Below are 22,015 nucleotides of genomic sequence, written 5' to 3' on the forward strand. Positions count from 1 at the left end.
AAACTGCTATAAACAAGTTTCTTTTTTCAAGTTGTGTTTCTATTTTATTGTCTTCATGCTAGAACAGCGGTAACCAACCCTGTTCCTGCAACCAAAAGGGTGAACCCGGGCAACCAGATTTGGGGTATTGAATCATATGAATTTAAGATTTGTCTACCGGTTTCCATTATCTAGTTGCAAAAATTACTATTATTTTTTGTTGTTGAGAAATAGGCCAAGTGTTTTCTTTACAGTTCTAGTTCTGAGTGATAGTGACTCCTGTAATGTTAATTCAGAGACTTCCTCCTGGCAAGCCCCTTGAGTGCTTTTTGGACTTCCCTTGCATGTTTTTATTTTTATTCAATTTTTGTATGTGTAAACTGTCTTTTTGGCTTTTAAAAATGTGCTGAATAAAGAAGACCTTTGCTGTCGCAATAGCATAGCAGTCTGTATATTAAAAAAATTAAATTAAAAATAGAAAATTGAATTATGCCCTCAAAATCTAAAGTTGTATTGAATCGCAGATTTTGAGTATCATTAAACCCCTAAAATATACAGAAGAATCTTAGATACAAACCCTTCAGAATTTTTTGGAATGGTTACTTGTATTAGTCTACCCTTAGTTAAAAGGCCCTAATTTACTAGCAAAGTAAGTTAAGCCTATAAAGTTATATATTTTAAAGTTATAAATCAATACAGTCTAAGCCAATTTAATTTTTCATCACAGCTTTCTAAAAGATACAGCATAAGCCATGACATAATAACCAATAACTGCAAGCAAAAATAAATACAATAATTTGGCTAGCTAGGATGGTTCTAGTCATATCTAAAAATCCATAATGAAACATTGAAAGGGGGCAACAGTTTGCAGACACACAACTGGCTGCTAGGTCCAGAGTTAAACCTAGATTAGTACTACTGACGAATGTCTGTGAGGGTGTGGAGAAATACATAAAAAATTAAATACATTGAATTCGAGAAGGTAGTCGTTTTCTTTATGCTACTACCTCAGAATGCAGTTATGGAGGGCAAGGCTACTTTTAATGAATTTATTTTTAATCAATGGAAAGTATACCTCAATTCCATTTATTGCTCACTTTTTTTATTAATTTTTTTGGCATCGGTGACAAAAACGCAGAGAATCTGTGTATCACATATGATAAAGAAGCGTGAAAAGACATAATAGCTTTTGATACTTCTGGGTTCACAGCCTGTCCGGCTGACCGATCTATAGCGGAGGTTAGCAGCTCCAGGTTTCTATACTGTAAATGCACCAGTTTCCATGCTGTAACAAAAAAAGAAGGCCTCGCACATTCCCTGTCCTTGTAGTTTAGTTAAATGCCCACCTGAAGCACTCGAGTCTTTGAGACTGTAAGTCGAGACATGCATCAGACTGCAGTGGGGGGCTTTGTCTAGAACACAGAGACAAGAACATAAGCAAAAGTTCGGCATTCTCCTGTCTGTTCATTCAGTGGCATCAAAACTCCAACAGGGCAAAGTACTCAGCAGTTACAGTTAAACTTTTGCCTGGGTCCGACACCACAACTCACCCAAAGAGACATACCGAATAGAACAGTATTGTCGTTGCAAAGAAATCACCAAGAAAAATAACATGATACTGGTTCTTATTTGTAAGTAACTGTTTTAACAATTTAATGAAAAAAAAGAAAGCAAAATTTGTTAAAAATAAGTTGAATCTTTTGAATTTATTACATTGGTTTGGAATTTTAAAGGACATTTTCATGCTTGACAAAGAGAAAAAAAAAGACGGAACATTGCTTAGTGTGCTGACATCTGTGAAAGCAGACAAAATGAAAGATATATATCTCAAGACTCCACACTCACACATGTTAATGCTAAATTAAGGTGGAAAAAAAGAAAAAGTAAATGCCTACAGCCATGGCCTCTTCCAATTCAGAAAACAAGCAATGTATTCTGTGCACATCTTCAGCAATGGAAGGTGGTGAGGTTTCACAAGTGGGAGGAGCTACCCTGTGACACCAAAGATCTCTCCAATCTGGACCAGTCATAGCGTTCCGCCAGCCAGAGCAGTGTTCTCATAGGCCGGTCGTAGTTCGACTGACAGAACCTCAGCAGCTCCCCTGTTACATGCTTCAGGAGGCCCGCCCTTCTCCCTGTGAGTTGACAAGGTGGGCAAGCAGCCATTTTGTGGAATTACGAACACAAAAGGACAGAATTTCTCTGAACTGGGGGGGAAAATGAAGTTTGGTGCCGGGAACCGCATCAGCGCTAATGACAGGTCTCTACCGAGGCACGGGTCCGGGGGGGGTGGGGGGGCGGACAGCCTGGCACGGGGGGCAGTTTGCACAGGATGTCCGTTAAACAGTTATTCAGCTCCCCTGGTAGATGTGTCATTTCTGGATAAGGTGATGTCAGCAGTTTTTCCCAGGAGGCACAGCCAGCAGGAAGGCGGACAGGAAGAACGCGGGACACGCACTTCAGGCCAGACACGCCCGACTGCAGACGACAACAACCGACGATGGGATGCAGAAGCAGCACTTCTGGTATTGATAAATCATTCATGATCAATTTTTTTTTTTTCCTGGTTTGACTCATTATTGGATAGGTCTGCCCTCACCCACTCCTTATTTTTGTAATTCACAGAAAGCAGGCCATTAGCTCAAACCAATCCACGGTGACCAGCCAACACAACCCTTGGGTGCATCCCAACCCTCCTGCCCCCCCCCCCCCCCCAAAAAAAAAAACATAAATGCAAATACATGAAACAATATAATAAACAATCTCTGGTATTTCTAATCCAGTTGTTAACTTGCTGACAAACTGATGAAAGACCTATGGAGAAGAGAAGGGCAAGTCTGAAATGCAGTCCCGTCGTCCACAATACGGGAGAGGAAAAAAATCTGGGTGAGAACACCAATGACCCCCGAGGTAAGTATGTTATTCAACGTTTGCCCTAATTACCCCCTCCCCCATTAAAGAAGCTGACTGGGAACACAGCAGAAGACTGTAGTACAGAAAGTCAAATAAGAAACCTCCCCCCCAGCAGCAACACACTCCAAATTCCTTTTCTTCTCCACCAAATGTTTCCACCTCTATAAATCCATCACTGTCCTTACAACATTTTTAGGATCAAGAATAAAGCTCACACGAAACTTCCGTCCTCTCTAGAGAGAGAGGGAGAGCGAAAGAGAGCGAGCGAGAGAGAGTGACAGAGAGACAGAAAGCAAGCAAGAGAGAGTGAGAGAGCGAGCAAGAGAGAGAGGAGAGTGTGAGAGACAGTGAGAGTGAGCAAGAGCGAGAGAGTGAAAGAGAGAGAGAGAGAGAGAGAGAGCTCAAACTGAGATCAAGGTCAGTGGGCACCAACACAGCTACAAACAACATGGGTTTAAAAAACAAACCAAAAAAACAAAATGCATTTAAATTTGTGTTAACAGTTATTTATTATTAACACCGACTAATCATTTAGCGTTAATAATTTCATTTTAAACATTTTATCAAAAAAGTGTGAAAATAATATAAATCTGTAGTCTCCCCCATATTCTCTCGAGCTGTGTACTTCAAATCTACATTGTGCATCTAAAGTCAAATATAAATAAAAAAAAGTGACAATTTTACAAGCACAAGCTTCCTTAATATGTGACAAAAACAAAATTAATAACAACATGAAAGTGTTGAATCAACTCAATGTAATAACTGTGATTCGCGGCCGTCAGCCAATGGCTGCACATAACCGCAAAGTTCTCACGTAAAAGTGATGGTGCATGTCTGATAAAAGTAAACAGATTCAATTCTAACATTTTTCTAGCGCTAAACAATTTAAGATTTCGGTGAACGCTGTTGCCGTTGTTCCAGGATCACAGAAATAAACAAAGAGAAACAGAAAATCTAAAACCTGGACATCGAAGCCAATAGCAAATATGTCATTCAATCTTCAAAACCATGGCACAATATGAAAATATGCAAAACAATAGAAGAAAGCAAAAAAAAAAAAAAAATTATAATTTTTTTTTTAACACACTCAAACACACACGCATACACTCAGTGGCCTTTTTATTAGGTACACCTGCTCGTTAATGCGAAAAGCCTGCTCCTCCAAACAGTGAATCATGCAGCTGAAACTCTGTATATAAAGCATGCACCGTTACTGACCACGTGCCTCTTTATGGCCACAGTCTACACTTTTTTTAAATGGATGCCTCCAGCAGGATAAAACACCATGTAACAAATCACACATCATCTCAAGCTAGTTCCGCAAGCATGACGGTGACTCCAGTGGCCTGCACAGCCCCCAGATCCCAGTTCAACAGAGCACCTTTTGGAACGAGGATGCGAGAGGTTTGCACGAACGTGCGGCTGAAGAATCTGCAGGAACTACACAATGCCATCGAGTCAGCACAGACCAGAATCTCTAAGGAATGCTTCCAGCGTCTGGCTGAATCCACGGCTTGGAGACCTCAGGCTGTTCTGCAGGCAAACGCGGGTCCCTACCCAGTACAAGATGGACGTACCTAATAAAATGGCCACTGACAGTGATAAATATACACTTGTTTTCTAGTGATTATCAAACGGGTCGCATTAAAGTTTCGTGAAACGCAGGCACCCCAAGACAAGACTGGGAGGGCTTGCTCATCCTGATTTTTGGAAATCAAACCCACACGTACTCAGGAGGTCAAAGGTTACAACGAACCAGTGTAAACTGCCCAGGTCCACCCTAAAGGGGAGATGAACCATAAACCAGAACAAACCGCCACTGGCCCCATCTTCAGGTGACAGAGTGGTGCCAACACTTCTATGGTTAACGGACGTCCCCCGCAGGCTAAGAAAATGGTACGAGACATTTTCTTCAAATAAGACAACACATGAAACTTATTTCACCCCCCCCCCCTCTCACAACCACCACCCCACCCCTAACCCCCACCCAACACAGACACACAGACACAAATCCAAGTAACTCTCCTGGACCAGTTTTTGGTTTTTACACAAACCTACTATAAAGGTAGAAAGGGAGAAATATATATTTTCTTCCATCTGCGCATATATATATATATATATATATATATATATATATATATATATATAAAACAATCTTAAAATTTGAATTTAATAAGTGCTGTCGTTTAAAAACAAACAAAAAAACATTTAAAGGGGAAAGTGGAGGAGGAAACGGAAACTTAATATTTCACAGTATTTAATCCCACCAACGTACACCCCCCCCCCCCCCTTTCCCTCCTCATGTCCGAGTTAGACACCCACGTCCATTAGTGAAGGGGGAGCGAGGCTTCAGCACCAAATCAGGTGAAACCACCGCGTCATCAACAACGCACCAATCCGAACCAATAAAATTCCAATAAAATTCCGAGCAAAGCCTATTGATAGCTCCAGCCGCTAAGGGGTTCGCTAAGTGTTACTCTCCCGCACGCTAACGATCGAGAGCCGCGTGCAGGCCTGAATTAAAGCGAGATCCTGCGAGGCTGAGCTTGCATTTGCGCGCGTAAGGGGAGAGAACAACCAAGTCAAATAGAGAGGTCATTTTCATTTATGATTCTCTACACTGGGCTGGGTGAGTCTCCACAGCCAACCAGCGACTAGGCCTTCTGCTTAAACCCTCCAAGCACAACTCTAATATTGGGTGCTGCAGTTCCCATTAGGAGAAGCTTGTGGAAAAAGGTGCCGACATCTTTTAAGAGTACAGTAAAAGCCACTGGACATACAAAACAAGACACACAGACAGAGACAGACAAGCACGTGTTAGAAATAAACTGACAGCATTGCTGAAAGACAACAGTAGGCCCACTGCAAAAACCATCCTTTGTTGATGGGGTACACATGAACTAGGGAAACATTATAACTCCCCATTTGTGTGCAAAAATATCAGTTTCGTTAAACACTAAGGCCACCGTTCATACGAAACACACAGCACACATGCTGGCCCTGAAAAGAAAGGACACCGTGATAAGCGAATTAGAGCTGCTGTAACAAGCTTCTTCTCCCAGATCGTCTTCTGCTGATCTTAACAATCACACACGGAGCGTGGAGGAGACAACAGAACAGTAACAAAGACCAAACACACACTCTCGTTTTGGTATCACGTGACACAGACGGGGTGTGAAAACAAATTTCTCCGTTTCCACACCGCTGAAACCGAATTTGAAACATGTAAATTTGATGGCATACCTTCCATCTACAGGAGGTGTGTATATATATATATATATATATAATTTATATATATATATAATTTTTTTTTTTTTATAATTTTTTTTAAAACCTTGTGGCTTAAAAGCAACAAACAAATACAGCCCAAAGCCTTCTTTTGCTGGGGTTAGTATGTTTTATTCTCTCATTTACCGTACGTATTATATTTCATATATATTTATTTTTAAAAGAAAAAAATATGTCTGTATATATTTAAAGTGCTAATAATGCGTTATGAAAACACGGATGGGAAGTGGGGGCGAAACTCACGCGTGAACCTGAAACACAACGGAGAAACAGTCGTCGTAAAAGTGATACGTGCCGTTACTGCTTTTTGAAGGAACGGCCTGCTATCACTGACCCCAGACCAGTGTCCTACATTTCACTCTACTTGGCAGAGCCCTAGACTGGGACTCCGTAAGCTGACCCCGGTTCACCCGTTGAGAGGACACGCCCAAGGTGACTTAACGAGATCAGCAGGGACTGGGGTCTCACGTCATGGCGGCAGACAGAGCTCCGTAGATAGGGGACGAGGCTAGGCTAGGCTACACGCTGCCAGTCGCAATGCTTCGCTCTCGACTGCATAAACACTAAGACTGGTTTAGATTGAAGGTGCTATCGCTAACACAGAGCGGCTCCTGAAGGCTGACACACCCACCGCCTCGGTGGGCAAAAGCAGCTACGAAATTTCTGAAAACCAGAGGCGAAACGGGGCGGTCGGAAACCGTGCGGTCCAAACGCAGAGATGAAATCGTTAATTTAGCGAAAGCGAGAAGGCTCCGCTTTTGCAGCAAGCCTGGCTAAATTTGGAAGTGCACCTGCGTGTGCACGTGCCTGCGAGGTTCTTTAATAGTAAAACAGGCGATTCGCTCGAATTAGGGGGCTTGAAACCCGTATGAGATCACGTATGAAGATTCTACAACCAAAAAGTAAAGAAAATGTTTTTAAAGAAATAATAGGATTACATAATGACAGCCATTGTCAACTCTGTCAACCACAAACATAGCAATGCATGCACACACATGACCCCACCATTCAGAAACCCTCACCCCCCCCCTTTGTCCAATATGTTGCGAACCGAGGGGGTGTGAAATTTATAAGAGGCAGCAAAACGTTCAAGCGACCCATGCACAGATGTAGGCCGAAAGTTAAATACTGAAACCTATCTGGGCTGAGGCTGGCAAAGGCTTAAATTAACACAGACAGGGGAGACAGACAGGCAAACAAGCAAAAGATGGAAAAAAAAGAAAAGAAAAGCGAAGATATATTTGATAACACCACGAACAACCCTGGAGCGAAATGAGTTTGACGAGTGGGAGGGGCTTCCCGCCCCAAACGGACCCGCTTCCCGCTCAAACTTGGCTGCGCCTCCTTCCGCCCTCCTGGGTTTGGTTTTTGTGTCTTTCGTTGAAGAGGGGGGAAAACAACAAAATGAAAACAAAATGTCAAAGAAACCCCTAAACAAACCCCCCCCCCCAAAAAAAAAAAAACAGGAAGCATCGCCGTCCAGCACAACTCTTGATGTACAGCACGATCCTCTTTTTCTCCCCGCGAAATAAAGTTAAGACAACTGTTCCCCCAAGGCCTGACAGTCCGTCGTATTTATAACTTGTGTTCTAGTTTACCTGTGCCTAGGCAGAACTCCCAGTTCCTCTGTCCGTCTTTAAGTTTTCTTTTTTATTAGTTATTTTTTATATTTCTCCTCATTTGTACAGTTTTCAAGGCAACCTTTCAAGGAAAAAAAATAAGAAGTTCATAGCAAATGTACTCTTTCGTTTATGGATTCAAATTTGCTCAGGTATATCGATGCGTGAAGCGAAGCGCGGATATAGACAGCTAACTCGAATTCATAAAGACGTGATGGAGGCATCCCATAATGGCCACGATCTCGTCATCATCTCCTCCTCCTCTTCCTCCTCCTCTCTGGAGACAGGAGCAAAGCTAGCACCCCACTGACCTCGGCCGTCCCCACTTATCTAACCCCTGAGTCCGTACCCGTCCCACCCCCAGCGGCTACCAGGAGGCCAGTGTCCGTTTTCGCAGGAAGTGCGGCGTTTGGAGTCCCGATAGTCAAGCACCGTCCTCACTGTCTGGGGTGTGGGGGGGGGGGGGGGGGGGGCCCAAGTCCTGTTCTGCGCCAGGGCAGGTCGTCGGCACTGCCTTTGCCGTCTTTCGACAAGCCGAGAGCCGTCGTGCCGATCTGGCCACTGATCCACAACCGCCCCTGGCCCCCCACTGTTCAAAAAAACTGCAGACAGGATTCTCTCTCCCTACCAGCCAACCTCCCGATACCTTTTCGGTTCTCTGGAACCCCAGTGGGGCAGTCTCTAATGCCACCGCTCTCTTTGACGCCCCGCTGCTCGAGCGAGGACTTTGGATTTGAGTCTGAAATCGATAAGATTGGACTTTGATTGGTTTGTTGAAAGGAGTGAACAGCGACTGTCAGGATGGCTCCGCCCCACAGTGTAGCGACTCCTCCATCTTACTCCTGCCTTCATTGATTGGGCCCGTCCTTGGTCTCCCCGTAAAGGACAACTCTTTTTGGATCTGTGGAGGGGGGGAGGGGAGAGAAACACAGGTTAAGCAGATCGTACAATATACGCACAAGACAAATAATTATACTTTACCATCCCACTAGACCTACTATCCCGGAGGGCCGCTGTGTGTACCAGTTCTTGGTGTGTTTCAGCGCATAAAGGGATAGCTCACTTTCTCTTTCTTGGATGATCTCGCTTTCAGTGCATTTCCAGTATACAGTGCAGTCCTTCCTTAGGTATTTGGACAGTGACACGATTTTTATTTTGGCTATGTGCACTAGCACATTAAATTTGAAATTAAACTATATGAAACGATGCAGACGGTCAGCTTTAATTCGAGGATATTTATATCCATATCAGGTGAACGGTTAGGAATTATAGCCCTTTGTAGACCTGGTGTGCATATATATAATACATATATAAGGCCGGTAAATCATGTTTTTTTAAATATTTTTAATCAACCAACTACGGAGGTTAATCGCTCAATAAAAAGTTTTTTGAATATCTGGTGTATTTTGACTTTAAAAAAAGGTCTGGGAAAACTTGCGTTATTTTAACTAAGCACTGTACACTTGAGCACGATTACGTATTCATATGTGCGCGTGCATTAAAAAAATCAAACTACGGCTGGCGGAATTTCTATCTGAAATAGTTTCTGTTTATAGCTAACCTAAAACTGAAAACATCATCTCGCTCATCACCGCGAAAAACCCAAGACCTTAAGATGTTACTACTCTCTTATCGACCTATTATCTTCCTTAGTTAGTTTGTGTTTTAAAACCCATTAATTTAATTTCGGCGAAGTCGCAAAAATGAACGGGAGTGAAGAGAAACCGTTAACGGTCAACAGGGACATCTGATGCTGCTAGTATTCACGCTACGCAAATACAATCTGGTAAGCTCCACAAAATTACTTCTGTTATACCAAAGTGAAATACCTTTAATGTCGGCGGGTTTTGATTTTGGACAATTTGATAGCACGTCCATAAACCATCTACAATAAACAGAGTTTTTCAGCCTGGCAAATGATCGTAGTAGTTTAATCAGGAGCCCTGGAAATAGGCAGTATTCCTCTGCACTGGAAACACTGAGGTCCAGAAAGAGAGTGACCAGCAGAGGTCTATAAATACACTCCTCTTACGTGTCCCCGGACACGGACACAGTGCTGTGAATGCAAAAGGGACCCTGTCCCAGGTAACTTCAATACTGACCAAAACAGGGCACTGCCTTACAGTAAGCACACTTACTGCACAGAGCATACAGACACTGTGACGTACATGATGCCTTTCTCAGAGCCCAAGATGGCAGGGTGCTCGTCCTTCTCAGAAAACAATCGCCACCCACCCAATTAATTAAATAAAATCAACAAATTACTCACCTTGTTTTTGCAGATTCAAGACACACTCCATTTCTGTTGAGAGAAAGTAAGAGAAATCAATTCCCAGCAATAACAACAAAAAAAACAAACAAACACACAACCGTGTAACAGACACCAACCAAAAAAACGTTATTCTCCTCAATGTGACAGTCAGAGCAAAGACAGCCAATCCCTGCCACCCACTTCTAAGCTTCTGAGCTTGATGCCTGGTGTAAATTTCTTAGACAACGGCAAACGCAACCGGGATATTAAATGACTACTGGAAAGCCATAATATACACGTCCTTTGACAATTCTGTAAAAATAGTGCAGTGCTTGGAGCAAAGTAGGGGGGGCGGTGATCCCTGATGGGTCTTTTCATTCCTCTTCTCTCCTTGGTGTAATTCAGTGTGAATACGTCTGTCGGTTTTCTAGTTTCCCCCAGGGGATGCTGCAGTGGGACGTTGTTGGGTGTGGCGGAGGAAGGGCGGGACGGGAGACGTGTAAAATTTATTGCATTGCAAGAAAATTCATAAAGCAAAAAATTTCAACATGAAACTCTCACCTGCGGCGAGACAAGAGAAAAAGCCAAACGTTCCCAACAAGAAAGATATTTAGTTCAACGGACAATACTCCCTGCTGCCCCGCAACATAAGACAAGAAGAAATTCACAAAATGAGGACTGGAATCAGGGCTGCAAATTCAGTGCGGGATTGCGCAAATTATAGTGATATTTTATGAATCCCACGTCTGCAATAAAGCAGGAAAAGTCCACCGATACGTTTAGGATGAAAACTGATTTTCATCAATAGCCTAACTAGGACAACAACACCGAATATAAAAATTGTGAGCACCGTCCTCTAGGCTGCATAGGCCATTTCCAAGTAAACGAGACGCGCGTGTGCAGGCTGCTTCAGTGAAATGTGAGGAAAGAGGATACGTTATTCAAACGAACACTGAAGCCAATCGCCCGCCGTCCGCCGTACGCTAGGCTACTCGCTCCAGGAGAGTGAAGGCAAGCCGAACGCATGTGCAGCAGCAGCAGACAGGGCTAATACAGTAAATGTACATACAACTAACGAACCGCTGGCTCACGAGGAACTCTGCAGCTCAACTTCTAAAGATGCACTCGACACTGACAGGTAATGAAACGAATGGCAGGAACACAACGAGCAAGAAAGACTAGTTTCAGTCGAAATGACTGTCTATATGCGCTGCTAACTTCCAATGGCAAGGAAACAAGTTGTTCCCAATGCCATATACAGGCCACTGAGAAGGGGGGGGGGGAGGGGGAGGGCTCGAGAGCACAATCCAGAGCTTACGGGAGGGCACTGTACAGCATAGTTTTCTGTGCTACAGATGCAGCCCATTCGAGAGCCAGTGAAGAAACTTCAATGAGACCAGTCTGCAAATAAAAGCAGCAAGTTGCACGAGCTACAAAGCTAACTCCAGGAGCCTGTGCTGAACTTCACCTACTCACACACAGTGACCGAGTCTGTTCACAGGGACAGAACTGTGTAGAACACTGAGATCTTTCAGAGATGTCCTGGAGCACATGGCTGCCTCCAGGGTATTGGATAAAGACAAAGCAAAATGTCTTTAGATGGCATTCAAATTTTGTGACAAACTGATGTACTTTCACACACTGTTCTCCTGCCCAAACACTTCCAAAGGGAGGACTTCTCCTCTGTCCGGCCACTGGTGGAAAGAATAGAAGCAGCAATAAGAGATGTACATCTCTTAGATTCACTAGATGTACATCTAGTACATCCAGGAGTCTCAGTGCGTGAATCTGAGAAATGTACATCTAGTACATCCTGGAGTCTTGGTGCATGAATTTTGAACGTCTTCAAGGCACTGAAGACAAGGGAGACAAGCTGTACGATTTCCACCTGCAAAAGCCAGCTTCTGAGAATCTGAAGAGAAGTTCGTCAACAGCTTGATTTTTGCTGCAGTTGAAATTGAATGACCACTTCCCGGCAGACACAATCTTTTCATTGAAGTCTTTTCATGAGTCAGCATCTTGGAGCCAAGGACAGCCCGTACTGCAAAACAAGGCAGTAATGAAGACTTCATGATGAGCTTGTGAGGGTTCTCAAGCACTTCCCTACCACTGGCTGCTCAGAGACCATCAGACCGGAGTTCACCCTGGGGTAACGGGCGATGGGCCTTCAACCAGAACTACGCCCACACAACTCTCAAGGAGTTTTCACAGACACTTTTATGAAAACATAAAGGGGTCTTTTGAGAGACAGAGAAGCCAGTTCATAGGCGATTGGTGATCCCAGTAGCAACTGTCAGCTCTGATTGAGGGAAGGGGGTCGGGGGGAATTGGCCATCTGCACCCTAAACAGAATTAAATCCAAGATCAGGAACTCATTGAACGAGAGCCTGACCAACCTGTAAATAATATCAGAACGAGGTCCTGCAATGGAGAAGTCTGACTTTGCAAGGCCAGTGAGGAAGTGCAGGCAGATGACAAAGCGCAAATTAAAGTGGAGAAGTAGCCAAGGTCAATTTGTTTCTTTCTTTTTTTTTTTTTTTTTAAACAAAATGTGTTATCCTGGACAGTTTTCCTGAATAGTCTTAAGTTATTTTGGTAGTTTTAAAGCAGCACATGAACAAAGGGAAAAGGTTAGGCTGCTTTTGATTTTCAAACTTCTACATAAAGTAAAATGGCAATAAGACAAAAACAAAATAAAAGCATGTCGCATTACTTTTGTCCGTCATGCTTTTATACCGCCTCTTCTGCCAGCACCCACCCCTCACTCAAACTCCCCCCTCCCCCCTCCCAAACCTTTGCAATCCCCCCTAAAATATTGTTCTTTAAGGTGGGGGGGGGAGAAATCTCCCTCAAACCAAAAATGAATTTCAGCCCTGGCAAACACAATGAAATACAATGAACACTTGTCCAACTGTCCACAACACATGCTATAAAAAAAAAATCAGATGACAATTACCATGGTGACTGAAGGAAAAGCAAATGGAAAAATAAATAAATAAATAAAATCAGTCCTGCAAGGATAGATTCCCCTCGGACAGGCCTCAAAAAGACCCACCATTTGGGTGATTTTATCAGCCAAGCAATAACCCAGTCTGGCCTTTCAGTGGTGTGTGCACTGGGCACGACAGCTTTCTTTTCTGTCTGAAATGGTGTGCCTTAGGTATAAACTTATAGACGGAGACAGATTTAATAAATTCTCCATGTTATACTTAGCTTTCACGAGGCAATGGTAGCCTTTCGTGTCCCTTCATTTCATACAGTAATACAGGAAAAACTTCCATTAAATAAATGTTATCTACACCAGTGATATTTGATGCACATTAGTACCACAGTGTACATAAAGTACATAAAGTAAACATTTTTTTACGATGTTTGGTAAAATCTGCCTTCTGTAGTGTCTAACCACGTCATCACAATTTTGTTTAACATTAAGAAGCAGCATCTTATAAAACAAACCATTACACATATCATGCTCGGGGAACTACCATCTGCAAACAGTAAAAATAAATCAATAAAATATTTTTGGCGAATTTTTCCTTTAATGGCAGCCCCCCAGCATTCTTCCCAGACTCCCCAGCAGTTGACTTTGCGTCCCTGAACGACCAGCTTACCTTTAGTGTGATAACTAACAGCAGCTTTGAGATCAAAGGACCCCCAGCTACACCTCCTCTCCAGGCCCTTGGGGTGGGCGGGGCCTCGGAGCAGGGGCGCGCCATTGGTGGGCGACGCCCCGAGGGGCTCAGCCGGGGCGGGGGGGTCTTTAGGGGAAGCGAACACTATTGCACCGAGATTCCGAGCCTCGGCGGCGTCCCTCTGTCCGTCCGGCCCGGACGCCTGGGCCCCGCCCTCCCTCAGAGGGGGCGGGGCCGGGGGAGGGCCCGCTTTTAAAACACTGCTATGGGTTTGGGGGCTAGTCCGTTTTTCCGACTCGTGGGCTTTCGGCGGGGGGGGCGCGGCTTCGGACGCCTCGCGGGGGGCAGGCGGGGCGACGGGACAGTCCCCCTGGAAGGTCACCTCCGCTACCGCCCCCGTTCCCGGGACGCGCTCCGCCCCGGCCCCGACAGCGCCCCCCTCCGGCCCCGCACTGGGGTCGTTGATGAAGGACAGGCCCCATTGGTTCTGGAAGATGTCCCCCAGGGCTTTCTGATTGGCGGGGGCAGAGGAGGGGTCGGAGCCAGGGGCGGGGGCCGGGTGGGGGGCGGTGACGGGCGGGTCGGCCTGCCTGCCGCTGGGGAGGGCGAGTTGCATATTAGAAGAGGACGGGGCAAGGGGGTAAACGAAAAGACTGGGCTTCCTCGGCTCGGCCACCGCGCCGTCGAGCACGCCTCCGCCCTCGTCCGCGGGGGGCGCTACATTCTCCGGGGGTACAGTACTGGCAAACAGGGTCCCGGTCAGGGAGTAGGCGTGGCCCTCCGCGGAGCAGAGCGCGCCGTTGGCGAAGCCGGAGGAGGTGATGGTCTTCATCGCGGACATGGGGACCTGCGCGGGCCGCCCGGGGGCCTGGGGCGGGGCCGACTGGGGGCCGGACGGAGGCGGGACCTCCCCTCCGGCCCTGTTGAGATTCTCCTTGACTTTGCTTGCATAACTGATCTTGGGCACAATCTTGGCGCTGCTGTTGTCCACAGGAAAGACGGGCGGGGGCTTGAACAGGGTCCAAGAGTCCTCCCTCTCCTTGGCCGTCGCCGTGACGACGGGGCCGGACTTGGCCTTGCCGGGCCGGTCGTCCTGCTTCCTGCCGAAGGCGCCGGCGGCCTTGCCGTCAAAGTTCCTTCGCTGCGGCTCGCACGCCCCCGTGGGCGGCGGCGGTATCGCCATGGTGACGGGCGTCGCCGCGGAGACAGGCGCCTGCTTGTTCGTCCGCGCCTCCGCCCTGGAGGCGGGGCCCGGCGGCCTCTCCGGCGGCTCGGGGGCGGGGGACCCGGGGGCCTCGGGCGGGGGCTGGGCGCCAGACTCCGCCCCCTTGCCGCCGGCGCCGCTCCGCAGGGGCTTGCGCTTTCTGGGCGTGGCGTACCCGCTCTCCGAGCCGCTGCCGTCGTTGTCGGGGGCCGGCGGCGGCTTGTTGCCGGGGTAACCGTTCGTGAAGAAGCCCAGGGGCACGGACACCCCGTTCGGGAGAGGCGCGGGCTCCTTCTTGCCCTCGGGGGCGAGGAGGTCGGGCGAGCGGTCGTTCCGGCTGCCCATGATGCCGTTCCGGTAGCCGACGCCGCCTCTGCTCCCCGGCTTAGAGATGGCGGGCGGGGCCCTCCCGGACTGCTTCGGCTTCCAGGCGGCGTCTAGCTGCGCCTGGTGGCCATTGGCGTTGGCGGAATAGGCGACGCCCACGGAATCGCTGGCAGGACGCGTGGCAGACTCCCTCTCCACAGCACTTCCGTTTATTCTTCCATTGCCTGAGGAGGCGAGAGAGAGAACAACATAAGCAAAGTACGCACAGCTAAAGCCCATTGACACACCTTACAGTGGTTACTTGACGTACATTTAAAAGAAAGAAGCAAGGCAATCATACTTTACAAAATAAAATTTGACCAACACAACCAGTTAAGAGCATTTTGACAAAAAGCTGTATAATTTACGTTTGTTAAAGTTCCTATTCGGTAACTGTAAGCCAGTTTCATTAGCACTGTTAAGTAGCATCTTTGGTGGAAGGCAGTATTTATAATCCTCTCTGCTTGCAGTGCCATGTAGGGTTGGTGGCTAGCTTTAGCGATCCACCGAATGTGGGTATGTAGCTATTGTAGCTCTAAACTAGATAGCTAGCCACCGCTCCAGCATCGTTAAAGGACGTTCCTTTGACGGACATCGCGGCTCCACATCTCAATCTCATCAACCTTGATCATCTTCCCCGTCATAATAATCTAGGTATTAAGTAACATCCAGGTTAAAACAAAATGGCATCTATATGATTTTTTAAATTATGTTTTTATTTAATTACACATCCATACACAGCAATCCACCGTAATTTGGTAGGCTGTAGGTCCTGTCCCTGATGGGTCTCAGCCTTTTCGCGGGCCGGTGTTTCTCTGCACATATGGTCATCTAATAAAGAATTAGAAATCGTGATATAGCCTAAATGCCCAAGGTGACAAGGGTAGGTCTTGCAGGTATGACCAGCACGGAATGCCACTGTTAGGCTATTATAAACTATGATCCCTTGTAGACAGATTGAACGATTGATAAAATACATCAAGGTACCACTTTTTTATTTGAATTTGTACAGGCATACACATGTGAAACTTCGGTTAGCGGTTTTGGTTAGCATAGCTATGTAAAGCGCCATAAGGCTGATTCTGACCCTGCATCCACAGGGCATCAAAATAACGACAGAATGACAGTGTGTTCTGACGATACAATTAGCTAATCATTGGTTTTGTGGGGACTTTGTGTAGACAGATCTGTTGACACACAGCATATGTCCCTAGTTACCACGCCAGATTAACAAAAACAGTAAATATACCAGCGGTTTAGTTAACAGTAGGATACATGGCTCGTCATAACAGTGCTTATCCAGTTCCCTTTCTAGTTCTGGTAAAGTTCTGTGATCCATTCCCTCGCTCAGAGAGCAAGTAAATATCACTAGCTAGCCCACCAATGCTGTTCGGCCGCTCCTGTAACGCCCGCGTCCTTTGACTGACAGGTCTTCTGACAATCCACCCTTTCCATTTTCAACTTTAAATCTGCCAGGGCTCGCGTGTGATCACGCGAAAATCATAATGCAAACGAAGGCAGTATGCATTTGATTTATCTCACCCGTGTGGCACAAAAAGCTAAATAAGAAAATCCAAAAATTAATCATTTTAAAAAGGGAGAAGGGGGCCATAAAAACTGAACCAGGACACATAAAAATAGGAAGTCACTACAAAAGTTAGGGGGCATGTTAGGTTATTTGCCTGGTGGTTTAGCGTGGTTCACCACTCGGATTGCGACAGGCTCCGGTGCGGGCCTTCGGCTGGCTGGGTCGCAGACGCAGCGAGGTCGCCACGGCGCGGTGCGGAGCGGAGCGATACTGGATGTTTAGACTGAGGCCGCCGCGTGGCGTCAGGCCAAGCGCGGCTGAAGGCGCCGCTATACGTCCGATCCCTCGCCGGGCTTCTCGTAAATAAAATTGCGTTAAAATCGCTCGCGAGAGTTGCGTTACATACGGGGTCTAAACTAGAACCCGGCTGTGATTTTATAAATTAGGTGACATGTTTAAAAATAAAAAAGGCCACCCAGAAATTAGGCTGTGCGCGGAATGTAACGACAGTCAGCCCACGCACCAATGCACAAAACTTTGAGGACACCGCGTCGCCCTTTGACACCATAACAGAGGTTGTTTAAAAAGCAGAAAATGGGAGAAACTACAATCCAATCCACAGGCAAAGAGGCACAGCGAGCAACTGATTAACTGCATAGATTTGCAAACAGGCCTGGAGAGACATTGCCGCACTCTGTGTATCCCAGGAAAGCAACAGAAAACGCACACCGAACAAAAAACAATATTTTGATTTTGCACAGGGATATAAACGCACTGGCCTGATAAATATCTTCAAATTAACAGTCAAAGATTTGTGCTGGGAATGTACAACTGCCTTCTACCTTTTTTTGCGGTAGTCTCTGTGCGCCTTGCATTACATCACAGGCATTTACCAGACCCTCTTAAACAGAGCGACTTACACAAGATTTTACATAACATTTACACTGCATCCATTTATACAGCTGCATATATACTGAAACAATGCTGGATAAGTACCTTGCTCAAGGGTACAACGGCAAGTGTCCTACCTGGGAACCGAACCGGTGACCTTTAGGTTACAGGACCAGTTCCTTACTCATTATACTGCACTGCCGCCTAAAATCCAACCCCATCACAACTCACTGAACCGCCGCAGAGATCACGAAAGCATCCTGACGGAAACCGTGTCAGAGGACATGTACATTTTGAACAGGCTATTCACCAGCAGCGCAGCCACAAATATTAATATAGCTGGGCCTGCATAAAACTAGCTGGGGCAGAACAAACCCAGCACTGGCAACAGGGCGTGGTGGTTCATCCAAGATAAACGGGTGGGCCAGGATACTGTTTCGGTGGCCATCACCTACCCTGCCTATGCCCGTTCTGTGAACACACACACGACTGCATGTGACCCTTTAAGGTTCACTTTTGGGGGACTTTTTGAGATTCAGGTTCTGTTTTCGTGTACGATTGGCTGGATATTGCGTTTGTATTATTGAGCAGGCAAGAATATTTGCGGTCTAAGGCCTGTGAGTTCAGCAGGGGCCAGCAGAACCCAGAGTTTCTTTAAAGCTACTGTAGGCGGACCTGGCCATAGGCAATGACCATATATAAATGTTGGGAAAATATTTGAAAATAGAAAACTTTTTTATTTTTATTAAATGTAACCCTTCTTAAATTGATGAGGGGCGCCCATGATGCTTCTGAATCTGGGTGGGGTTCCCTGGATGAGAAAAAAGGTTTTTTAAAAAATCCCTGGTCTATGCCAAGAAAATAGATTTCCAAATGACTCCAAAGCAGCTGGTACAGTGACACTACTTCTCCACTCTCCATTAATCATGTGCCAGTATATTACCAAAATATTTCTCAAATGATCATTTTAAATGACCCTACACCAGGCTTCATTGCAAACACAACCCCGGCCTATCAATAACAAACAAAAATATCAACAAAAAATAAATTTAATTATGGAGTGGCATGGTTGTAAGGAATCCCTAGTTGGTTTACATATACCAAAGACTTTGATCGCTTAAGTTGTTCTTTTTAATTAAAAAAAACGACAACATTTTGCTAAAAGGCGCTACCCAGTAGTGCTAGTGCTGTTTGACAACTTTTTTTTTTTTAGTTCATTGGCCTGTCAGATAAGAACACAGGCACGAGGAATGGTTATGCTCCTGACCTTTAACCTTCCACAAATTATCCATGCACTGTTGTTACCAAACCTTACCCTGCTGACCGCGGATCAGTTAATCCAACGCAACGATCCGACATCGAAAGACGTCGAGCGGGGGGCTCCAGTTCACCGTCTGAGGCGAGCCCATGTGGCAGGCGTTCTCACGTCCTATTTTTAACCTCACGCATGACGTGTCACAACTGCGGGTTTCCATTCATACCAATCTGTAGCCAACATTTACGTTAGAAAAAAGTAGTCGTTTTGCATTGTTTTGTGTATGGTATCCGTTTCAAATCGAACACAATGCGTGCCTGGCAACCAAACATCACCATGTTTGTTCTAATCTAAAAACCGACCATCCCTTTCCACTGTAAGTGGGACCGCTGCTACATTCGTCTCAACTCGCTCTAACTAGCGAGCCAGAACTGCACGAACAGCACATTCTTTAGTTAAACTCTACCCATGCCGTTAGCTTGCTAGCTTGGTGCTACCTACTTCAGTTGAACCCGGCTAATCTTCCTGCGTTTCTTGCATATCCCATTACAGAAACATGTTAATACAACAATTTACGTTACAGACATGAGAGCCAATTATATATATTCTACTACTATCCGAGATTGCACAGTACAGTTCGATTAAATTAAGCAATACCACCTAGCTAAAAATGCGCTATGCAGGCTACCTTAAGTGGGTATGGGGGAGGGGGGGGGGTAGAATTGGGAATGTTTTTAAACAATTCATGTGTTGTCAGCATAGACTAACGAAAATAATAAACAAAGGAGCAATATTAAAAATATTCACAATGAACAAGTTGTCATTACAAATTAGCTAGTTGGCAAGTGCCTGTATAAGTAGTAAAATTAGCTAGCTAGCTAAATAGCTAACTAAGTGGGTCACTAAAGAAACCAGGCTGGCCTGTATTTAATATGACTGAATTAAATTATGATTGTCAATTCGTGATCTTTGGAAGTTTTCGCTTATTTTGAATATGACCACGTGTAGTTACTAAATGCATACAAAATACAGACTTTTAAACATAAAACTCAGTCGCTGGGAAATAAGCATTGCTCCGTTTGGGTGGACTAGCTCGCTAGCCAAGCGGTACATTACTAGCTTACGAGTGAACATTATCTGGCTACAGCCTATATTGCTCATTTCATTGGCTAGCTAGCAAACAAGTGATCTAGACGCTGTCACGCATATTTTTCCAAGCTATTGAATGCGGACTAGACAGTTTCCCCCCAAGTGGAGTAACATTTTAGACTTGTTCGCAAAACACTTGAAACATGTTGGTAGCAATTAGCTGGCTAGCTTACCAGCTAGAGTTTTCTCAACAGGCCCTCCCCGTATGACAGTGACACGCACACTTCAGAGCAACAGGCCCACCTACAAAATGCGACTGTGGCAAACCGACAAAATACAAAAGACACCGTTTCAATGCCACTTGATGCGAACAGCAGAGTTTGTAGAGTATTTTCTGTGCTGTAAAACCACTGTACATGTTTAAAGACTTAACTAAAGAATCAGTTAGTATGATTTTTACTTCCAACATGGCGGACAGGAAATAGCAACTGAGCAAACCAAAAGCAGGAACATTCCAGCGGAGCCGGCTTGTGTTGCTGGGAGGCGAGTGTGCTAAACTCAGTTTTTCGTCAATTAAAGCTCCTCTTTTCTTTCAACTCACCCAAATGAGCTGTCAAGAAAAAATCGTTGCATTACAAATGGTTCGGTCGGACGAGGCTAAATAGCCTAAGATGAGTCTGAAAAATGAGCAGGAATTGGATGGAACCCGGTGGTGCACAAGGTCAATGTCCATACACGACCAGCTAGACACCCATACATGCATACATCGCCGAGACACACACCCCAATCAAACGGCACCTTCCCCTACTACGAGTCCCCTTCCATTCGGCCCCGTCCTCTATGCTACTGGAGAACTTTTTAGGTTTTAGAGTCATGTCTACGAATCCAACCTGTTTTCTTCGTCTGCGTTTCCTGGTGCTGGCACTGGCTTGGATCATTTTTCAGCGATGTTTTTGTGCGGCTTGAGCTCCTCTCTCCTCCATGGTGATAGCGTTTTTCGTGTGCCCGATCGCTGGGCCGTTCCTCCATTTAAGTGTAATAAGGGACACTCTCCGGCTCCAACCAGTGTGCACTCTGGCGCACTGAACGAGTAATGTAGAGACTGCTGTACCGCCCAATCAACGCCAGCGATTTCAGGGAAACCAGCGCGGCCCCACAGCCACTTGTAGTTAGTACGTTCCGCCGCCTGCTAAGGTAAAGTTGAGTAGAAACGTCAGCAGTCCGACTGTGCAACCATCTCCTTTGGTCTCGGTCAGTTTAGCACTTCAAAAGGATAAGAGGATAGGTGATAAGAGAATTGGTAATTTCATTCGCTTCGGTTGCACCACACATTTTCAGGAAGACCAAGCCCGTCAAGAAATACTCTTCTGATAGTGAGATGTTATTATAAATGTGAAGAAAGCAATGCTACTGCAATAGAGAAGAGTTCTTGTAAACAAAATAATCTTAGGTTCGAGAGCCCCAATTTCTTTAAACGTTTGCATATACAAAGATAACTTTACAGAACTGCGTATACCATAAATTATCTAAACAACTGCATTGTTTACTGTATTAAGTTCAACGATATGTGTGGGATTATAATACGTGGCCAGATTCTTAGGGCCCATTTTATGGAGTTAACTAGATAGCTGCCAAAACGTTTCGTAATTTACACATGTATTCGGACAGACGTACGTGTAAAACCTGGATTGTATGTGATCTACACACATTTCATAAAATATTTGGCTAATTTCTGAGACTGAGATTTTTTTCAAATACAGATCTCCATTTTTGCCTGCAACTTTCACTTTGCGTTCACATGGATCACTCACGAGTTTTTGCATTGTTTTTTTAATTTTATTTTTTACATTTGTCAATAATCGTAACCGTAGCCTACTTTAAAAAACCACAAGAAGCAAGTAACTATTTAAACCGGAAGTTTTTTTCTCTGCCAATTTTCTCTTTTTTAAAATAAAAGTACTAGTGCGAACGCATAGCCTTGATCTTTACCAGTTATTAAT

At 45.3% G+C, this 22,015-nt stretch overlaps 1 protein-coding gene across 4 annotated transcripts; it reads right to left on the reverse strand.

Moving 5' to 3' along the window:
* Positions 1-1,601: 1,601 nt before the first annotated feature.
* Positions 1,602-21,530, reverse strand: nufip2 (nuclear FMR1 interacting protein 2). Of its 4 annotated transcripts, none has more exons than XM_064302507.1 (4): positions 20,906-21,530; positions 13,662-15,437; positions 10,069-10,101; positions 1,602-8,700 (listed from the first exon to the last, which is right to left on the reverse strand). In XM_064302507.1, the coding sequence occupies exons 1-4, from the start codon at positions 21,042-21,044 to the stop codon at positions 8,648-8,650; spliced, it is 2,001 nt and encodes a 666-aa protein (XP_064158577.1). In that variant the 5' UTR covers positions 21,045-21,530; the 3' UTR covers positions 1,602-8,647. The 4 variants fall into 4 exon arrangements, with proteins under 4 accessions (XP_064158577.1, XP_064158579.1, XP_064158578.1 ...); XM_064302509.1 differs by lacking the exon at positions 20,906-21,530 and adding an exon at positions 20,617-20,873; XM_064302508.1 differs by lacking the exon at positions 20,906-21,530 and adding an exon at positions 20,249-20,586.
* Between the last annotated feature and the right edge of the window lie 485 nt (positions 21,531-22,015).

Source organism: Anguilla rostrata, chromosome 12 (genome assembly GCF_018555375.3).
Source record: "Anguilla rostrata isolate EN2019 chromosome 12, ASM1855537v3, whole genome shotgun sequence".
Taxonomy (NCBI): Eukaryota; Metazoa; Chordata; class Actinopteri; order Anguilliformes; family Anguillidae; genus Anguilla; species Anguilla rostrata.